This window comes from Oncorhynchus nerka, linkage group LG12, assembly GCF_034236695.1.
Source record: "Oncorhynchus nerka isolate Pitt River linkage group LG12, Oner_Uvic_2.0, whole genome shotgun sequence".
Taxonomy (NCBI): Eukaryota; Metazoa; Chordata; class Actinopteri; order Salmoniformes; family Salmonidae; genus Oncorhynchus; species Oncorhynchus nerka.
Window position 1 is genome coordinate 76462253 of NC_088407.1, and position 22734 is coordinate 76484986.

General features: G+C 47.8%; 1 protein-coding gene across 4 annotated transcripts in view; it reads right to left on the reverse strand.

The window, feature by feature from the left end:
• gphna (gephyrin a) overlaps positions 1-22734 on the reverse strand; it is a 117361-nt gene that overhangs the window by 46227 nt on the left and 48400 nt on the right. For all 4 annotated transcript variants that reach the window (XM_065025804.1, XM_065025803.1, XM_029675876.2 and 1 more), the window contains exons 5-9: positions 20209-20370; positions 19942-20115; positions 18523-18690; positions 17772-17906; positions 16765-16899 (exon numbers count right to left, since the gene is read on the reverse strand). In XM_065025804.1, the coding sequence (XP_064881876.1) occupies positions 16765-16899; positions 17772-17906; positions 18523-18690; positions 19942-20115; positions 20209-20370 (774 nt within the window). The remainder of the gene's footprint in view (positions 1-16764; positions 16900-17771; positions 17907-18522; positions 18691-19941; positions 20116-20208; positions 20371-22734) is intronic.

Genomic DNA, 22734 nt, shown 5'->3' on the forward strand with positions numbered 1-22734 from the left:
CTAGAGTAGGACATGAGTTTTGTCCTATAGATACTCCATCTCAACAAGACCAAGAGTAGGACATGAGTGTTGTCCTATAGATACTCCATCTCAACAAGACAGAGACCTAGAGTAGGACATGAGTGTTGTCCTATAGATACTCCATCTCAACAAGACAGAGACCTAGAGTAGGACATGAGTGTTGTCCTATAGATACTCCATCTCAACAAGACCTAGAGTAGGACATGAGTTTTGTCCTATAGATACTCCACCTCAACAAGACAGAGACCTAGAGTAGGACATGAGTTTTGTCCTATAGATACGCCATCTCAACAAGACCTATAGTAGGACATGAGTTTTGTCCTATAGATACTCCATCTCAACAAGACCTATAGTAGGACATGAGTTTTGTCCTATAGATACTCCATCTCAACAAGACCTAGAGTAGGACATGAGTTTTGTCCTATAGATACTCCATCTCAACAAGACCTAGAGTAGGACATGAGTTTTGTCCTATAGATACTCCATCTCAACAAGACCTAGAGTCGGACATGAGTTTTGTCCTATAGATACTCCATCTCAACAAGACAGAGACCTAGAGTACGACATGAGTTTTGTCCTATAGATACGCCATCTCAACAAGACCTAGAGTAGGACATGAGTTTTGTCCTATAGATACTCCATCTCAACAAGACAGAGACCTAGAGTAGGACATGAGTTTTGTCCTATAGATACTCCATCTCAACAAGACCTAGAGTAGGACATGAGTTTTGTCCTATAGATACTCCATCTCAACAAGACCTAGAGTAGGACATGAGTGTTGTCCTATAGATACTCCATCTCAACAAGACAGAGACCTAGAGTAGGACATGAGTTTTGTCCTATAGATACTCCATCTCAACAAGACCTAGAGTAGGACATGAGTTTTGTCCTATAGATACTCCATCTCAACAAGTCCTAGAGTAGGACATGAGTTTTGTCCTATAGATACTCCATCTCAACAAGACCTAGAGTAGGACATGAGTTTTGTCCTATAGATACTCCATCTCAACAAGACCTAGAGTAGGACATGAGTTTTGTCCTATAGATACTCCATCTCAACAAGACCTAGAGTAGGACATGAGTTTTGTCCTATAGATACTCCATCTCAACAAGACCTATAGTAGGACATGAGTGTTGTCCTATAGATACTCCACCTCAACAAGACAGAGACAATCCAAAGATGCCTGGACTAATACTATGATAAACCACCACAGTACTGCAAAAGAAAGTAAAACCCAGCTCATCAACAGAGACATCTGCTACTGTTATTGCTACAGATCAACTGTGCTGCAGCATTATCTAGTGCTAAAGGAACAACAGAAGAGGAGTATTGAGTTGGGAATGGAATGGAAGATTAGAATAGTGCTAAGACAGCGTTATGGATGGGGTCACACACACACACACACACACACACACGCTTGGGTTGGGCTTTAGTTTAATCAGTTCACGTATGAGTCAGGTCAGGTGGCTCCACATACACCTTTCACCTCAGACTGAGTGAAGTGTGTGTGTGTGTGTGCGTGTGCATGACCATAGCAAGCATAGGATCCCTGTGGTTCTTCTTGAGATGACCTCCGACTCCTTCTCCCATCAACAATCAACGTCTGGTGTGTGTGTGGTATAGGGGTGTGTGCTATAGGGGTGTGTGGGCGAGGGGTGGAGGACAAATCAATATTACAAAGACAAGAGGGTATGCGTGACATGGGCAGACCTGGCGCCAGAACAAATCATTTGGAAGGGCATTTGATTTCCATAGGCCCATTTCTACACTGGTTCTCCTACGTCTCCACACATTCTTTTAGAGGGTCTAATATTAAAGACCGCCGGCAGCTCATGATTTTCATGTTTAAGGAAGCTTACAATGTATCCTACCATTTCTACTGATCTGCGAGCCAGTTATAAATATTTATATATACACATGTTTTCCTTTCTCAAAATCCCGTGATTAATCACTATGGTGAGGGCCTCTGCCATACGGACACACTGATCCACTGGTGGCTAAAGACAGGAGAGCATAGAACTCAGAGATAGTCTATAGGCCAATGCAGCAGTAGGCCTGTATACACAGTGACGGAAAAGGTACCCAATTGTCATACTTGAGTAAAAGTAAAGATACATTAATAGAAAAGTGAAAGTCACACAGTAAAATACTACTTTAGTAAAAGTAAAAAAATATTTGATTTGAAATATACTTAAGTATCAAAAGTAAATGTAATTGCTAAAATATACTTAAGTATCAAAAGTAAAATAATAAATTGTTTAAAATTCCTTATATTAAGCTAATCTTTTTCATTTACGGATAGCCAGGGGAACACTCAAACACTCATATTATTATTTACAAACAAAGCATTTGTGTTTTGTGAGTCTGCGTCCGGCTGCCTCCCTCCCCCTCCCTCTTCCGGCTGCCTCCCTCCCTGCCTCTTCCGGCTGCCTCCCTCCCTCCCTCTTCCGGCTGCCTCCCTCCCTCCCTCTTCCGGCTGCCTCCCTCCCTCCCTCCCTCTTCCGGCTGCCTCCCTCCCTCCCTCCCTCTTCCGGCTGCCTCCCTCCCTCCCTCCCTCCCTCCCTCCCTCCCTCCCTCCTCCCTCTTCCGGCTGCCTCCCTCCATCCCTCCCTCTTCCGGCTGCCTCCCTCCCTCCCTCCCTCCCTCTTCCGGCTGCCTCTCTCCCTCCCTCCCTCTTCCGGCTGCCTCTCTCCCTCCCTCCCTCTTCCGGCTGCCTCTCTCCCTCCCTCCCTCCCTCTTCCGGCTGCCTCCCTCCCCCCCTCCCTCTTCCGGCTGCCTCCCTCCCCCCTCCCTCCCTCTTCCGGCTGCCTCCCTCCCCCCTCCCTCCCTCTTCCGGCTGCCTCCCTCCCCCTCCCCTCCCTCTTCCGGCTGCCTCCCTCCCCCTCCCTCCCTCTTCCGGCTGCCTCCCTCCCTCCCTCCCTCTTCCGGCTGCCTCCTCCCTCCCTCCCTCTTCCGGCTGCCTCCCTCCCCCTCCCTCCCTCTTCCGGCTGCTTCCCTCCCCCTCCCTCCCTCTTCCGGCTGCCTCCCTCCCCCCCTCCCTCCCTCCCTCCCTCCCTCCCCTCCCTCTTCCGGCTGCCTCCCTCCCTCTTCCGGCTGCCTGCCTCCCTCTTCCGGCTGCCTGCCTCCCTCTTCTTCCGGCTGCCTGCCTCCCTCTTCCGGCTGCCTGCCTCCCTCCCTCCCGCTTCCGGCTGCCTCCCTCCCTCCCTCCCGCTTCCGGCTGCCTGCCTCCCTCCCTCCCTCCCTCCCGCTTCCGGCTGCCTCCCTCCCTCCCTCCCGCTCCGGCTGCCTGCCTCCCTCCCGCTTCCGGCTGCCTGCCTCCCTCCCGCTTCCGGCTGCCTCCCTCCCTCCCGCTTCCGGCTGCCTCCCTCCCACCCTCTTCGGCCTGTCTCCCTCCCACCCTCTTCGGCCTGTCTCCCTACCTCCCTCTTCGGCCTGTCTCCCTCCCTCCCTCTTCGGCCTGTCTCCCTCCCTCCCTCTTCGGCCTGTCTCCCTCCCTCCCTCTTCGGCCTGTCTCCCTCCCTCCCTCTTCGGCCTGTCTCTCTCCCTCCCTCCCTTCGGCCTGTCTCTCTCCCTCCCTCCCTCTTCGGCCTGTCTCTCTCCCTCCCTCCCTCTTCGGCCTGTCTCCCTCCCTCCCTCTTCGGCCTGTCTCCCTCCCTCCCTCTTCGGCCTGTCTGCCCCCCTTTCTGTCGGTCTTGGCTTGAGCTATTCCTAGTGAAGTTCAACATTGTTTCAAATGATGTACTTCGCTTCAACACCTGCATTGCTTGCTGTTTGGGGTTTTATGCTGGATTTCCGTACAGCACTTTGTGACATCTGCTACTGTAAAAAGGACTTCATAAATACATTTTATTGATTGATTGATGTGGCCCGAAGCTGTCGCAAACAAACTTGCAACATTGTATCAACTTGCCTATTCCGGGCCCTCAAAGTTTCCTGTGCCAGTGAGCTCGGGACAGAAAGCAGTTTTTTATTCGTTTTCCAATGGTTATATAGGCTCGTCAGATCGTGATATTTTGCTCTTTCACAGCGAGGCTTGGTGATTCTCCAGGCCGGGAGTGTTGGAAAGATTTTTCAAATACTGAGGAAGTATCATTTGCAATGGATGTTAAAAAAACAGACTTTGTTGACTTGTGTGAGGCGATGAAAACATGAGTGGTGAGTTAAGACAACCAGAAATAAGACCGCCAAATGGGCACTTTCCTATATGCATTCTGAGAGAAGCACCATATCTTCTCCACACCCTCCTCCCATTATTCTTGATGCAACATTTGAAATGATACTCAAGACATTATCATCACACATATTTTACACGCTTTTCACTGACAGCCACAACTCGATCAGCTAGACCTATTGCAAAGTGTGCTACTCATGGTGAAGTATTTTGAATTATTTGATTTAGACAGGAGTAAGTATATACTTTTTGGTGAAACATCAATTTACTTTAGGGCAAACCCGCCCCCTTTCCAATTCACAAGAGGTTGAAACCAGAGAGCTGTATATAATGAGGAGATGCTCATGTCTCAGCCCTAACAATGGAGAGTCTGGGAAGGCAGGCTACAAGCTTGGGTCTGCATATTATTCCCATAGAAACGCATTGGGCTTATACTGGACAGATTTTGGTGAGAGTGAGCTCTCTCGCTTCGCCTCTTCCTCTCTGCTGAAACTCTATCATCAGAGTGAAACAGCACCTCTCTATGTGTAGACCATGTATCTGACGCAGTCTGGACAGACATAATATGACATGTCACACTCTTTTGGTCCAGACAGCATCAGATACATGGTCTACACATACTGAGACAGAAGGGCGCTCAGATAATTTAGCTGAGATTGATGCGTCTCTCTGTCTGCGTGTGTCTCGGTCAAATAAATGATCAGTATTTTATTTGAAGGTACAGTAGGGTGCAATTATTACATGGTACTTCAACATGAGGGAAACAAAGGCATGGGAAATGGACACTATCCCACAGTTAATTCATCTGCAGTGCTGTACAGTCGCCAAGTGTGTGTGTGTGTGTGTTTGGTATGCATGTGTGTGTGTGTGTGTGTGGTATGCGTGTGTGTGTGTGTGTTTGGTATGCGTGTGTGTGTGTGTGTGTGTTTGGTATGCGTGTGTGTGTGTGTGTTTGGTATGCGTGTGTGTGTGTGTGTGTGTGTGTGTGTGTTTGGTATGCGTGTGTGTGTGTGTGTGTGTGTGTGTTTGGTATGCGTGTGTGTGTGTGTGTGTTTGGTATGCGTGTGTGTGTGTGTGTGTGTGTGTTTGTGTGTGTGTGTGTGTGTGTGTGTGTGTGTGTGTGTGTGTGTGTGTGTGTGTGTGTGTGTGTGTGTGTGTGTTTGGTATGCGTGTGTGTTCAGCTCCCCTCCAGGGCTGTAGTGTTCAGACTCATAAGCAGCCGCCTGTCCGCCCACTATTCCCCATCCCCAGAAGGTACCACTCTGGAGGCCCGCAGAACCTCTCCTCACCCCTCCTCACCCAATCTCAACCAGCCTCACCCCACTTCACCCCTCCTAACCCAGCCTCACCCCTCCTTACCCACTCAAACCCTCTAGCCTCAGTGCTCCTCACCTTGCCTGTGTGTGCCTCCCAGTCATGTTGTTCTCCATCCAGTGAGTCTAACCACATCCAGGAGAGCACAACCAAATCACTGTCATGTGCCTTTAACTGAGGAGTGGCTTGATTGATAAAGGCCTGATTGGTGGAGTGCTCCAGAGATGGTTGGCCTTCTGGAAGATTCTCCCATCTCCACAGAGGAACTCTAGAACTCTGTCAGAGTGACCGTCACCTTCCTGACCAATGCCCTTCTCCCCCGATTGCTCAGCTCTAGGAAGAGTCTTGGTGGTTCCAAACTTCTTCAATTTAAGAATGACGGAGGCCACTGTGTTCTTGGGGACCTTCAATGCTGCAGAAATGTTTTGGTACACTTCCCCAGATCTGTGCCTCGACACAATCCTGTCTCGGTGCTCTACGGAAAATTCCTACGACCTCAGGTCTTGGATTTTGCTCTGACATGCACTGTTAACTGTGAGACCTTATATAGACAGGTGTATGTCTTTCCAAATCATGTCCAACCAATTTAAATTATCTCAAGGATGATCAATGGAAACAGGATGCACCTGTGCTCAATTTCGAGTCTCATAGCAAAGGGTCCTAATGTGTAAATAATGTAAACCTTATGTAAATAAGGTATTTCTGGTTTTACCTTTTAATACATTTGCAAAAATGTATAAAACCCTGTTTTTGCTTTGTCATTGTGGGGTATTGTGTGTAGATGGCTGAGGATTTACATTTATTTAATCCCTTTTAGAATAAGGCTGTAATGTAACAAAATGTGGAAAGACTCAAGGGGTCTGAATACACTGTATTGTATCGGCACCTAAGTACCATGATAATATCGTACCCTGGCAATTCCCAGCCCTACTACTTAATCAGTATTTAACTGCTTTCAACAGCACTGACAAGATCCTCAGCTTTAGGCTGCCAGTACAAAGCACCATAGACCCAGAGCAAATCACCAACTACACTATATCAGGATGAAGCTTCAGTACAGAAGAATCTAAGGCTTTCTGCCAACACCACATCCAGAAACTGCAGTAAGACAGCACTATCATCTGTGGATAACCTCTTTATCTAATACAGTTCTCTCAGTCTATTATTTTCCTATGAATCTATTCAGATTCAAAACTCAAACAGACATTTTGTGAGGTATCTAGCTACAGGTTTTAGGAAGCCCAGATTAACAATGCTTCTGTGTGTTACTATACCCCAGGAAGAGTAGCTTCTGCATGAGCAACAGCTACACTGGGGATCCTAATGAATAAATAACAACATAGATGGAGATGTGAGTGGTAGCTAGATAATTGACTACAGTATTGTACAAACTGAGCTATAACACAAAATACGTCATGGATAATGCACTTTTGACACAGTCACATAACACAAACCTACACACACACACACACACACACACACACACACACACAGTCATCAATCAATAATAAATCAACTACACATAAAGAGCCACAATCTCCCATCCCCTTCTAATGCACACAAAAACAATGACCCCCTTTGCCCCCTAACATGTGCAACGAGAACTAGCAAAACACAAAACACCAGTCAGTCCGTCAGGAGAGAAGAGAAGATGAGGCAGGATGCTTACCATGCTTTATCCTGCTTCTGTAAGAAGATGTAGTCTCCCACACGCTCACTGGCACACACACAACACAGACAGGCTCAGAGAGGAAGGGACTGACAGTGAGAGAGAGGAGGGAGCATAGAAGGCAGAGAGAGCACAACAGGCGAAGTGAGAGAGAGAGTGTGGGATGGGGTGAAAAAAGGAGTGAGGGAGGGTGGAGAATAGAGAGAACAACAGCAAGAAAAAAGCATAGGGGGGAGAGAGAGGAGAAGAGAAGAAGAGAAGAGGAAGAGGAGAGAAGAGGAGAGAGAGAGAGAGAGAGAGAGAGAGAGAGAGAGAGAGAGAGAGAGAGAGAGAGAGAGAGAGAGAGGGGAATAGAATATCCTAATATTTGATATGATTTGATATGGTTCTCTTTTAGTCCTCATTTGGACTAATCTTCCAACAGTCGTTAAACATTAAAATACTATTTATAATACGAACACATTTTCACATATAACACACTGTTACAAACAGACATAATACACTAACATATTGACCAGATAAATAACTGTCTAAAAAGAGATATTGATTCTTCATCTAGTATAGTCCAGCACAACTTTCCTATGTATTATATTTAAATGGTATTAAAGTATTGTTTGAATGTATATATTGAAAGCTTTCTGGTTTGCGCAGATAAATTATTCAATTTCTTTATTACTCTAAATATAAATGTTATTTAGCCTATTTCTATTTTCTGTCTGGGTAACACATAGATGGTGGACAACCTATTCTTAGTATTGACTGAATGTCTGTCTTCTACCAACTGAATACTGATGTGAATAGAGTTTGGCCGTTTTAAATGGTGTATATTATGAAATAAATAAGCATGTTTTTTTTCACTTATCTTGTTGATTGATGACCAACCAAGAGCATTGAGCATGACTACAACAGAAAAAAACATATCTCCACCTTAAAACAATCCTTGCTGCTTTGTTCTGTGCAATCTGCAGCCTCCTAATGTCACTTGCTGATGCATTTCCTCAAACCACAGAACAGTAGTTCACCTGACTCCCAATTCATGCTTGGGTTGTTTGCTTAAGTATCTTTCCTGGTAAATATGTAGCTATCCTTCTGATCCTGCATGCTGTTTTAATAATATTTTTACAAAGATGAGTTATTTGAGACGACCATGATAAGCAGTTGTCTAGCTGCACTCCTAGTAGTTTGGTTTCTGCCACTTCTTCAATTTGTACTCCTCCCATACCTAATTGTATCTCACGCTGTGTTGGCCTTTTCCTGGTGGAACAGACCAACATAACCTTGGTTTTCTTTGGTGTTCAACAAAACAAGATTGTTCCAGCAAACCCACTCCTGATATTTTCCAAATCTACTTGTAGAGCTTGCTGTACCTGTTGAACCGATTGTCTTGCTGTATAAATGGTAGGATCATCTGCAAATACAGTAGCTTGAGTTTCAGATAAGCTATAAGGAAGGTTGTTGGTATATATTAAGTAAAGAAGTGGTCCAAGGCAACTGCCCTGCGGTATTCCACAGTTTAAAGCATGAGGGGAAGAAAATGAACCATTGATATAGGTGGACTGTTTCCTGTCAGTTAGATATGACTGTACCCAATTCAATGCTACCTCCTTAAAACCATAATGCATTACTTTTGTCAAAATTATTTCATGACCCACTAAATAAAAAGCAGCACTAAAATATAAAAATAGTACACCCACAAACCTGTCATTATCCACAGCATTGAGCCACTGGTCAGTCATGTCAATGTTACCCCACTCTTCCACCAAGGCACCTGCAAGTTCCCAGACGTGCTCAATAGGATTGAGATCCAGGCTCCTCACTGGCCATGGCGGAACACTGGCATTCCTGTCTTGCAGGAAATTACTCACAGAACGAGCAGTGTGACTGGTGGCGTTGTCATGCTGGAGGGTCATGTCAGGATGATCCTGCAGGAAGGGTACCACATGAGGGAGGAGGATGTCTTCCCTGTAATGCACAGTGTTGAGATTGCCTACAATAACAACAAGCTCACTCCCATGATGCTGTGATTGACACACCACCCCAGACCATGACAGACCCTCCACCTCCAAATCGATCCCACTCCAGAGTACAGGCCTCGTTGTAACGCTCCTTCAATGATAAACGCAAATCCGACCATCACCCCTGGTGAGACAAAACCGCGACTCGTCAGTGAAAAGCACTTTTTGCCAGTCCTGTCTGGTCCAGCGACGGTGGGTTTGTACCCATAGGCGATGTTGTTGCCGATGATGTCTGGTGAGGACCTGCCTTACAACAGGCCTACAAGCCATCAGTCCAGTCTCTCTCAGCCTATTGCGGACAGTTTGAGCACTGATGGAGGAATTGTGCATTCCTGGTGTAACTCGGGCAGTTGTTGTTGCCATCCTGTACCTGTCCCGCAGGTGTGATGTTCGGATGTACTGATCCTGTGCAGGTGTTGTTACACGTGGTCTGCCACTGCGAGGTACGGACATTGCAATTTATTGCCCTGGCCACATCTGCAGTCCTCATGCCTCCTTGCAGCATGCCTAAGGCACGTTCACACAGATTTTTTTATTTTACCTTTATTTAACCAGGCAAGTCAGTTAAGAACAAATTCTTATTTTCAATGACGGCCTAGGAACAGTGGGTTAACTGCCTGTTCAGGGGCAGAACGACAGATTTGTACCTTTAAGGAGGTAGCATTGTCAGAGAAGCTAGAGACAGATGAGCAGGGACCCTGGGCATCTTTCTTTTGGAGTTTTTCAGAGTCAGTAGAAAGGCCTCTTTAGTGTCCTAAGTTTTCATAACTGTGACCTTAATTGCCTACTGTCTGTAAGATGTTAGTGTCTTAACGACCATTCCACAGGTGCATGTTCATTAATTGTTTATGATTCATTGAACAAGCAGGGGAAAAGAGTTTAAACCCTTTACAATGAAGATCTGTGAAGTTATTTGGATTTTTACGAATTATTTTTGAAACACTGCTTGAAAAAGGGACGTTTCTTTTTTTGCAGAGTTTAGATATATGTAGAGAAACCGATGCCAGATGGATTCTCTTCTTCCCGTATACAGTAGGCACTGAGGACTATTCCCCTCTATCCCAGCCTCCATTAAGCACTGAGGTCTATTCCCCTCTATCCCAGCCTCCATTAAGCACTGAGGACTATTCCCCTCTATCCCAGCCTTCATTAAGCACTGAGGACTATTCCCCTCTATCCCAGCCTCCATTAAGCACTGAGGACTATTCCCCTCTATCCCAGCCTCCATTAAGCACTGAGGTCTATTCCCCTCTATCCCAGCCTTCATTAAGCACTGAGGACTATTTCCCACCAAGTGAACCAGCTGGCTAACACACACACACACAGGTGTTTTATGAGACAGTGTGTGATAGAGTATCAGATGTGTGCGTAGGAGTGTTAAGGTCTACAAGGGTCTGTGGCTGCACAAGGCTGATACTGTAAATATGTAGAATAGAAACTCTTTAATCACAGGGAATGTTTCAGAGTGGAAGACCTTGTCCCTCTTTGTCATGCTCATATGTCTTTTATCTTGCCATATCTCTCCCGCTCTCAAATCCCTCTCTCTCTCCCTTATATATCTCTCCCTCATCTCTGTTTCTCTTTCTCCTCCACATGCCTCTCTTTCTCTCTCTATAATTTGTTGGCATGCCGAATCTACCGCTGTACATTATACTATATATACATACACACACACACACACACACACACACACACACACACACACACACACACACACACACACACACACACACACAGTATATAAATGTTCTAGCCAAACACAGGTGAGAGAAGGAGTTTTACGGGCTGCCCTTGAGCAGACAAACCATCCAACACGCTCTGCATAGAGTATTTCTTGTTTCACCCCTGGTTCCCACGAGACCAGACTTCTCTTTTCCCAGTGTCTCCTTGTGTCTCTCACTGTTGACAGCCTCTGTTTAAAAAACACCATGTCAGAGAAGCTAGAGACAGGGTTAGGGCTACTGTAGGACAGGGTTAGGGCTACTGTAGGACAGGGTTAGGGTTAGGGCTACTGTAGGACGGGGTTAGAGCTACTGTAGGACGGGTTTAGGGCTACTGTAGGACAGGGTTAGGGTTAGGGCTACTGTAGGACAGGGTTAGGGCTACTGTAGCACAGGGTTAGGGCTACTGTAGCACAGGGTTAGGGCTTGTAGGACAGGGTTAGGGCTACTGTAGGACAGGGTTAGGGCTACTGTAGGACAGGGTTAGGGCTACTGTAGGACAGGGTTAGGGTTAGGGCTACTGTAGGACAGGGTTAGGGCTACTGTAGGACAGGGTTAGGGTTAGGGCTACTGTAGGACAGGGTTAGGGTTAGGGCTACTGTAGGACAGGGTTAGGGCTACTGTAGGACAGGGTTAGGGTTAGGGCTACTGTAGGACAGGGTTAGGGCTACTGTAGGACAGGGTTAGGGTTAGGGCTACTGTAGGACGGGGTTAGGGCTACTGTAGGACGGGTTTAGGGCTACTGTAGGACAGGGTTAGGGTTAGGGCTACTGTAGGACAGGGTTAGGGCTACTGTAGGACAGGGTTAGGGTTAGGGCTACTGTAGGACAGGGTTAGGGTTAGGGCTACTGTAGGACAGGGTTAGGGCTACTGTAGGACAGGGTTAGGGTTAGGGCTACTGTAGGACAGGGTTAAGGCTACTGTAGGACAGGGTTAGGGTTAGGGCTACTGTAGGACGGGGTTAGGGCTACTGTAGGACAGGGTTAGGGCTACTGTAGGACAGGGTTAGGGCTACTGTAGGACGGGGTTAGGGTTACTGTAGGACGGGGTTAGGGTTACTGTAGGACAGGGTTAGGGCTACTGTAGGACAGGGTTAGGGCTACTGTAGGACGGGGTTAGGGCTACTGTAGGACGGGGTTAGGGCTACTGTAGGACGGGTTTAGGGCTACTGTAGGACGGGTTTAGGGCTACTGTAGGACAGGGTTAGGGCTACTGTAGGACAGGGTTAGGGTTAGGGCTACTGTAGGACAGGGTTAGGGCTACTGTAGGACAGGGTTAGGGTTAGGGCTACTGTAGGACAGGGTTAGGGCGACTGTAGGACAGGGTTAGGGTTAGGGCTACTGTAGGACAGGGTTAGGGCTACTGTAGGACAGGGTTAGGGTTAGGGCTACTGTAGGACAGGGTTAGGGCTACTGTAGGACAGGGTTAGGGTTAGGGCTACTGTAGGACAGGGTTAGGGCTACTGTAGGACAGGGTTTAGGGCTACTGTAGGACAGGGTTAGTAGGACAGGGTTAGGGCTACTGTAGGACAGGGTTAGGGCTACTGTAGGACAGGGTTAGGGTTAGGGCTACTGTAGGACAGGGTTAGGGTTAGGGCTACTGTAGGACAGGGTTAGGGCTACTGTAGGACAGGGTTAGGGTTAGGGCTACTGTAGGACAGGGTTAAGGCTACTGTAGGACAGGGTTAAGGCTACTGTAGGACAGGGTTAGGGCTACTGTAGGACGGGGTTAGGGCTACTGTAGGACAGGGTTAGGGCTACTGTAGGACAGGGTTAGGGCTACTGTAGGACGGGGTTAGGGTTACTGTAGGACGGGGTTAGGGTTACTGTAGGACAGGGTTAGGGCTACTGTAGGACAGGGTTAGGGCTACTGTAGGACGGGGTTAGGGCTACTGTAGGACGGGGTTAGGGCTACTGTAGGACGGGGTTAGGGTTAGGGCTACTGTAGGACAGAGTTAGGGCTACTGTAGGACAGGGTTAGGGTTAGGGCTACTGTAGGACAGGGTTAGGGCTACTGTAGGACAGGGTTAGGGTTAGGGCTACTGTAGGACGGGGTTAGGGCTACTGTAGGACGGGTTTAGGGACAGGGTTAGGGTTAGGGCTACTGTAGGACAGGGTTAGGGCTACTGTAGGACAGGGTTAGGGGGTTAGGGCTACTGTAGGACGGGTTAGTTAGGGCTACTGTAGGACGGGTTTAGGGCTACTGTAGGACAGGGTTAGGGTTAGGGCTACTGTAGGACAGGGTTAGGGCTACTGTAGGACAAGGTTAGGGTTAGGGCTACTGTAGGACAGGGTTAGGGCTACTGTAGGACAGGGTTAGGGTTAGGGCTACTGTAGGACAGGGTTAGGGCTACTGTAGGACAGGGTTAGGGTTAGGGCTACTGTAGGACAGGGGTTAGGACAGGGTTAGGGCTACTGTAGGACAGGGTTAGGGCTACTGTAGGACAGGGTTAGGGTTAGGGCTACTGTAGGACGGGGTTAGGGCTACTGTAGGACGGGTTTAGGGCTACTGTAGGACAGGGTTAGGGTTAGGGCTACTGTAGGACAGGGTTAGGGTTAGGGCTACTGTAGGACAGGGTTAGGGTTAGGGCTACTGTAGGACAGGGTTAGGGCTACTGTAGGACAGGGTTAGGGTTAGGGCTACTGTAGGACAGGGTTAAGGCTACTGTACGACAGGGTTAGGGTTAGGGCTACTGTAGGACGGGGTTAGGGCTACTGTAGGACGGGTTTAGGGCTACTGTAGGACAGGGTTAGGGCTACTGTAGGACAGGGTTAGGGCTACTGTAGGACAGGGTTAGGGCTACTGTAGGACGGGGTTAGGGTTACTGTAGGACGGGGTTAGGGTTACTGTAGGACAGGGTTAGGGCTACTGTAGGACAGGGTTAGGGCTACTGTAGGACGGGGTTAGGGCTACTGTAGGACGGGGTTAGGGCTACTGTAGGACGGGGTTAGGGCTACTGTAGGACGGGGTTAGGGCTACTGTAGGACAGGGTTAGGGCTACTGTAGGGCCGGGTTAGGGCTACTGTAGGACAGGGTTAGGGCTACTGTAGGACAGGGTTAGGGCTACTGTAGGACAGGGTTAGGGCTACTGTAGGACAGGGTTAGGGCTACTGTAGGACAGGGTTAGGGCTACTGTAGGACTACTGGGTTAGGGCTACTGTAGGACGGGTTAGGGCTACTGTAGGACGGGGTTAGGGTTACTGTAGGACAGGGTTAGGGCTACTGTAGGACAGGGTTAGGGCTACTGTTAGGAGGGCTACTGTAGGACGGGGGGGTTAGGGCTACTGTAGGACAGGGTTAGGGCTACTGTAGGACAGGGTTAGGGCTACTGTAGGGCAGGGTTAGGGCTACTGTAGGGCAGGGTTAGGGCTACTGTAGGACAGGGTTAGGGGACTTAGGGCTGTGTAGGACAGGGTTAGGGCTACTGTAGGACAGGGTTAGGGCTACTGTAGGACAGGGTTAGGGCTACTGTAGGACAGGGTTAGGGCTACTGTAGGACAGGGTTAGGGTTACTGTAGGACGGGGTTAGGGCTACTGTAGGACAGGGTTAGGGCTACTGTAGGACAGGGTTAGGGCTACTGTAGGACAAGGTTAGGGCTACTGTAGGACAGGGTTAGGGCTACTGTAGGACAGGGTTAGGGCTACTGTAGGACAGGGTTAGGGCTACTGTAGGACGGGGTTAGGGCTACTGTAGGACGGGGTTAGGGTTACTGTAGGACGGGGTTAGGGTTACTGTAGGACGGGGTTAGGGCTACTGTAGGACAGGGTTAGGGCTACTGTTAGGGCTACCTCAATTACCTTGTAACCCTGCACATCAACTCAGTACTGGCCCCCCGTGTATATAGCCAAGTTATTATCACTCATCGTGGACTTATTCCTGGTGTTGTTATTTTTCTCTCTGCATTGTTGGGAAGGGCCTGCAAGCATTTCACAGTTAGCGTACGTACACCTGTGGTTTATGAAGCATGTGACAAATAAAATGTTGATTAATAAACACATTATCGTTCATACCGAGATGATAGCCTTCCCTACCTCACCATGTGGAGACAGATACAGCCTTCCCCTATGGAACACCTCACCAGGTGGAGACAGATACAGCCTTCCCCTATGGAACACCTCACCATGTGGAGACAGATACAGCCTTCCCCAATGGAACACCTCACCATGTGGAGACAGATACAGCCTTCCCCAATGGAACACCTCACCACGTGGAGACAGATACAGCCTTCCCCTATGGAACACCTCACCAGGTGGAGACAGATACAGCCTTCCCCTATGGAACACCTCACCATGTGGAGACAGATACAGCCTTCCCCAATGGAACACCTCACCATGTGGAGACAGATACAGCCTTCCCCAATGGAACACCTCACCACGTGGAGACAGATACAGCCTTCCCCTATGGAACACCTCACCAGGTGGAGACAGATACAGCCTTCCCCTATGGAACACCTCACCATGTGGAGACAGATACAGCCTTCCCCAATGGAACACCTCACCATGTGGAGACAGATACAGCCTTCCCCAATGGAACACCTCACCATGTGGAGACAGATGCAGCCTTCCCCTATGGAACACCTCACCATGTGGAGACAGATACAGCCTTCCCCAATGGAACACCTCACCACGTGGAGACAGATACAGCCTTCCCCTATGGAACACCTCACCACGTGGAGACAGATCCAGCCTTCCCCTATGGAACACCTCACCAGGTGGAGACAGATCCAGCATTCCCCTATGGAACACCTCGCCATGTAGAGACAGACTCAACACAAGTTCAAGACGTAAAGAGAAATGGAGGTATGGAGGTATGGAATGATCACAGTGGCTGCAAAGCCAGAATCCTCCAAAGAAATATACCTAGCTGCTAAAATCACGACATGATGAGAATGGGTTTGGTGGTGAAAGACAAAGTATACCATCCAGTCTGATCTAGTCAAGTTACACCTCCTCTCACCAGTCTGATCTAGTCAAGTTATACCTCCTCTCCTCCCACCAGTCTGATGTAGTCAAGTTACACCTCCTCCCACCAGTCTGATCTAGTCAAGTTACACCTCCTCTCCTCCCACCAGTCTGATCTTGTCAAGTTCCACCTCCTCTCCTCCCACCAGTCTGATCTAGTCAAGTTACACCTACTCCCACCAGTCTGATCTAGTCAAGTTACACCTCCTCTCCTCCCACCAGTCTGATCTAGTCAAGTTACACCTACTCCCACCAGTCTGATCTAGTCAAGTTACACCTCCTCTACTCCCACCAGTCTGATCTAGTCAAGTTATACCTCCTCACCTCCCACCAGTCTGATCTTGTCAAGATCCACCTCCTCTCCTCCCACCAGTCTGATCTAGTCAAGTTACACCTCCTCTCCTCCCACCAGTCTGATCTTGTCAAGTTACACCTCCTCTCCTCCCACCAGTCTGATCTTGTCAAGTTCCACCTCCTCTCCTCCCACCAGTCTGATCTAGTCAAGTTACACCTCCTCTCCTCCCACCAGTCTGATCTAGTCAAGTTACACCTCCTCTCCTCCCACCAGTCTCATCTTGTCAAGTTACACCTCCTCTCCTCTTTCTCCTACCACTCCCCCTCTCTGAGTTACAGAACCAAAGGGATCCAATAAATGACCTCCCCTAAAACCATGGAGGAGGGGAGAGGGAGGGAGTCAAGAAGCAATAGGCCTCCACCTCCAAGCCTTGATGGGTCAGAGTGAGGGGGAGGCAGCAGCCAGGTGGAAGGAGGGAGGGTAGTGTTAGGATGTGAGAGGACCGGGCATGTCCGGGTGAGTGGCAGGGGGAGGTGGAGGGGTAGATGGATGGGCAGGGGGGTAGGTTTAAGAACAGTTAGAGGAGGTGTCTTACTTTGGGTGTGGGGCAGGAGGCAGTGGAGAGGCGCGAGGTGGCCTGGGCGCGTGGCGACTCGGAGGGCGTGGTGCTCAGAGAAGTTGTGTCTCTGGGAAGAACCTGCACACCCCTAGAGATTATGCTGTCTGGGATCTATGAAGAGAGAAGATATATCTAGTTATATTTACTACTACACACACACACACACAGAAAAAGAGAGCGGGTAAGCAATATCTACAACACACACAAGTAGTTATCTTATCCTCACACTAAACACTACACTAGTAAATGAGAGGAAAGCTGTGTGTACAAACAGCACTGTAATCTCTACTATAACACACACAGATAAAAGACACCTCGAAAGCACACACAGATTGGTCAGTCAGTCTGGCCAGTCAGTCATCTGTTTTCTGATTGGCCAGGTAGACTTTTGTAATAACTGTAACAATATAAATACATTCTAAACATCATTAAACACTAGTTCCAGATGCATGTTAAACCCTGTGTGTGTGTGTGTGTGTGTGTGTATGGCTGCAGTGCGAGTGTGAGCCTGAGTGTGAGCCTGTGAGGAGACAGACAGGCCAGGCAGGCCCACAGTTTCCCCCCAGGGCTGCTGCTGTGGATGTGTGGATCTGCGACTGTGATCCGCACGGCTCATTTGAGCGGTGCTAGTGGGCCCATAGGCTTTACTGGCAGCCCAGCACTGAACCCCACTCCACTAATTAGCAACACAAGCTAACTCAGCTAGCGCTAATAACACTGTCCGGGCTACACCTAGCGATACACCACCCGTCATGACCTATACAAGATGGGGTGAATCTCAAAAGTCCTTATTCATTCCTCGCCTCCTCACCTCCTAAGATTCCTCTCCTCGGGGAGAGGACGGGATCGAGCACTTTTGAGATACATGGTGTTCAAGTTTGCAGGGAGGAATTATGGGATGGGTGGGGTGCAGAGTACAGTGGTATGTGGTGTAGGAGCGACGTGTGACATGAGGGTGGGTGGGCAGATTTGAGGGGTCTTACCGTTACCGGCTGGTCTCCAGAGCAGGAGCAGGTGTAATGAGGTGGGGCAGGGGGGAGGTTAGATACCAGACCAGGTAGATAGTGGCTACCTTTAGCCATGACAACAGCATGGTTATGGTGCTGGGGCTTCCCCTTCTGGTGATGGATGGTCAACACAGGATGAAACATGAATACACACATAATAGGCACGCACACACGCATATACACCCAGGCATATACACCCAGGCATATACACCCAGGCATATACACACAGGCATATACACACAGGCATATACACCCAGGCATATACACCCAGGCATACACACCCAGGCATACACACCCAGGCATACACACCCAGGCATACACACCCAGGCATATACACACAGGCATATACACCCAGGCATATACACACACACACGACAGGTAAACACACACACTGACGTACTGATGTATCAAAATGAAGGCTCAGCACACGTGCAGTAATGCAGTGAACAGGAAGATTGGTTTCTAATGCAGCAAACACCATACATGTATTCTGAGACCTAGCTCCATTCTTCCTCTCTTATCCCTCACTCTCCATTTTCCTCTCCACCCATTCATCTTCCTCTTTTCCTCTTCATCTATCCCTCTATTTCTGCTAGATCTCCCTTCTTTTCTCTGGGTCAAATGATCATAATTCATTTTATAAAGAACTTCTGGGCTGAAATATCCATGTTGAAGTTAACTTGAGGATTCTAACATGAGAAACAGCAACAGACCATTGTGTGTTTACCTTGGCAGCGATGGCGGCGGCGGTGATGTGTGAGTTGTGTCCGTGGGAGTGGGAGTGGGTGTGGTGGTGGTGGTGGGCGTGGTGGTCCTCGGTGGACACCAAGCATCTGTCCTTCATCTTCTCATCATCCTCATCATCATCATCATCATCATCCTCACACTGCACACCCTTATAATAATAATAATAGACTTTATTAAGAAAACACCACAACTCACGATGCTGTATGTCATAACATATGGATAAAATAACCACTGTAAAAGCAGCTACAGCTATTAATTAAGATAAACGTTTTTACTTCATGTATGGTCCTCTCATTAGCATGTAGGGACCTCCTCTCATTAGCATGTAGGGACCTACCTCCTCTCATTAGCATGTAGGGACCTACCTCCTCTCATTAGCTTGTAGGGACCTACCTCCTCTCATTAGCATGTAGGGACCTACCTCCTCTCATTAGCATGTAGGGACCTCCTCTCAATATCTTGTAGGGACCTCCTCTCATTATCTTGTAGGGACCTCCTAGGGACCTCCTCTCATTATCTTGTAGGGACCTCCTCTCATTATCTTGTAGGGACCTCCTCTCATTATCTTGTAGGGACCTCCTCTCATTATCTTGTAGGGACCTCCTCTCATTATCTTGTAGGGACCTCCTCTCATTATCTTGTAGGGACCTCCTCTCATTATCTTGTAGGGACCTCCTCTCATTATCTTGTAGGGACCTCCTCTCATTATCTTGTAGGGACCTCCTCTCATTATCTTGTAGGGACCTCCTCTCATTATCTTGTAGGGACCTCCTCTCATTATCTTGTAGGGACCTCCTCTCATTATCTTGTAGGGACCTCCTCTCATTATCTTGTAGGGACCTCCTCTGAATTTCATTTAGGAACCTCCTCTCATTAAGAGTAGGGACCGGTCATTATAATGTAGGACCTCCTGTTAATATCATGTAGGACCTCCTCTCATTACCATGTAGGGCCCTAAATTATCATGCAGGGTCCTGTCATTATCATGTAGGGACATCCTCTCATTATCGTGTATGGGTGTCCTCTCATCATGAATGAGAGCATTATCATGTAGAAACATCTCAATATCCTGTAGGGTCCTCTCATTATCATGTAGGAACATCTCATTATCATGTAGGGTCCTGTCATCATCATGTAAGGCCCTCATTATCCTGTAGGGTCCTCTCATCATCATGTAAGGCCCTCTCATTATCATGTAGGGTCCTCTCATTATGTAGGAATATCTCATTATCATGTAGGGTCCTCTCATTATCATGTAGGAATATCTCATTATCCTGTAGGGTCCTCTCATCATCATGTAAGGCCCTCTCATTATCATGCGGTGTGGGATGTGTATATCACCCTCTTTTTCTTCAAAAAATAAATACAAACGCAATGGAGGAGAGCCAAAGAGTGTCACCTTGTCCTCTGTCTGGGTGCAGGCAATGCTGTTGAGGGTGAGGGGTGGGGAGAGGGGCGGTGGGGGTGAGGGTAGGTCCTCCAGAGCCTCATGGACGTCCTTCACCTTCACAACCGCATCCCTCAGCAGGTCAATGGCGTGGGGCAGAGCTGGAAGGATGAACTGGAAACACTCCTGTAGGAAGATAGTTAGGGGTCAGAGGACAATGAGAGTACACACACACACACACACACACACACACACACACACACACACACCAGATTTTACCTGTGAGCCCTTCTTGCTGCCAGGTAGGTTGATGATGAGGGTTTTGCCTCTGATTCCACAGACAGGCCTGGAGAGCATGCCCAGAGGTGTGACCTGAAGGGAGCCCATCAGCATAGCCAGGGCCATCCCTGGAGCCTCGCGCTCTATCACCTCTTTGGTGGCCTGCAGCATCGGGAAGTAGGAAGGGACAGAGTGAAAGGGAACACTGGTTACAGTACTGAACAAATATTACATTCACCTTCAGCAGGGTCAGGGTCAGGGATGGGCAACAAGGTCTAAGGCCAGGGCTGAGATTACAGCCTAACTGGAAACAAGGTCTAAGGCCAGGGCTGAGATTACAGCCTAACTGGAAACAAGGTCTAAGGCCAGAGCTGAGATTACAGCCTAACTGGCAAACAAGGTCTAAGGCCAGGGCTGAGATTACAGCCTAACTGGAAACAAGGTCTAAGGCCAGGGCTGAGATTACAGCCTAACTGGCTAAAATGCTGAGATTACAGTGTGAGTGATGTTGTTGCATGTGTGTTTGTCTGACTCTCCTACCATGGCCTGCTGTAACTATACAGTGGCTTGCGAAAGTATTCACTCCCCTTGGCATTTTTCCTATTTGGTTGCCTTACAAGCTGGATTTGAAATAGATTTTTTGGGGGTTTGTATAATTTGATTTACACAACATGCCTACCACTTTGAAGATGCAAAACATGTTGTATTGTGAAACAAACAAGAAATACGACTAAAAAACTGAAAAATTGAGCATGCATAACTATTCACCCCCCCAAGGTCAAAACGTTTTGCCGCAATTAGAGCTTCTTGGCGTATGTCTCTTGGGGTATGTCTCTATAATATTGGCACATCTAGCCACTGGGATTTTGCCCATTCTTCAAGGCAAAACTGCTCCTGTAAGTTTGCTGTACACCAGGGGAACACATCCATCTTTAAGTCATACCACAGATTCTAAATTGGATTGAGGTCTGGGCTTTGACTAGGCCATTCCAAGACATTTAAATGATTGCCCTTAAACCACTCGAGTGTTGCTTTAGTAGTATACTTAGGGTGAACGTCCTGCTGGAAGGTGAACCTCCGTCCCAGTCTCAAATATCTGGAAGACTGAAACAGGTTTCCTTCAAGAATTTCCCTGTATTTAGCGCCATCCATCATTCCTTCAATTCAGTTTCCCAGTCCTTGCCGATGAAAAACATACCCACAGCATGATGCTGCCACCACCATGCTTCACTGTGGGGATGGTGTTCTCGGGGTGATGCGAGGTGTTGGGTTTGTGCCAGACATAGGGTTTTCCTTGATGGCCAAAAAGCTCAATTTTAGTCTCATCTGACCAGAGTACCTTCTCTCATATGTTTGGGGAGTCTCCCACATGCCTTTTGGCAAATACCAAACATGTTTGCTTATTTTCTTCTGGCCACTCTTCCATAAAGCTCAGCTCTGTGGAGTGTATGGCTTAAAGTGGTCCCACGGACAGATACTCCAATCTCCGCTGTGGAGCTTTGCAGCTCCTTCAGGGTTATCTTTGGTCTCTTTGTTGCCTCTCTGATTAATGCCCTCCTTGCCTGGTCTGTGGGTGGTCCACTCTTGGCAGGTTTGTTGTGGTGCCATGTTCTTTACATTTTTTAATAATGGATTTAACGGTGCTCGGTGGGATGTTCAAAGTTTCTGATATTTTTTTTATCACCCAACCCTGATCGGTACTTCTCCACAACTTTGTCCCTGACCTGTTTGGAGAGCTCTTTGGTCTTCATGGTGCCGCTTGCTTTGTGGTGTTGCAGAACAGGTGCATATACACTGAGATCATGTGACAGATTATGTGACACTTAGACTGCACACAGATGTACTTTATTTAACTAATCATGTGACATCTGAAGGTAATTGGTTGCACCAGATCTTATTTAGGGGCTTCATAGCAAATGGGGTGAACACACACACACACACACACACACACACATACACACATACACACACACACACATACACACATACACACATACACACACACACACACACACACACACACACACACACACACACACACACACACACACACCACTTCTATGTTTTTTCTTTTTTAGAAACATGTCATTTTTTAAATTTTACTTCACCAATTTGGACTATTTTGTTTATGTCCATGAAATCCAAATAAAAATCCATTTAAATTACAGGTTGTAATGCATCAAAATAGGAAAACCGCCAAGGGGAATGAATTCATTTTGCAAGGCACTGTATATGTGAGTGAGTGAGATGTTAGTAAAATTCCTGAACTAAATGTTTCCATTATTATAGATTGCAGCCGGGAGCAACAAGAAGAAGTGATGCGATGTGTGTGGACCCAAGAAGGACAGGAAGACACAGAACACATACATAGTGTGCAAGAAATACATTTGCACCACACACACAGTAGAACTCTTGGTGTGTAGATTGGTCTTAATTTGTGTTCAGTGGGGCTCATTTATCATTTCCATAAAATACTGGATGTAAAATTTGTCCTTCCAATTTGTTCCGTTCAAAGCAATAAACATC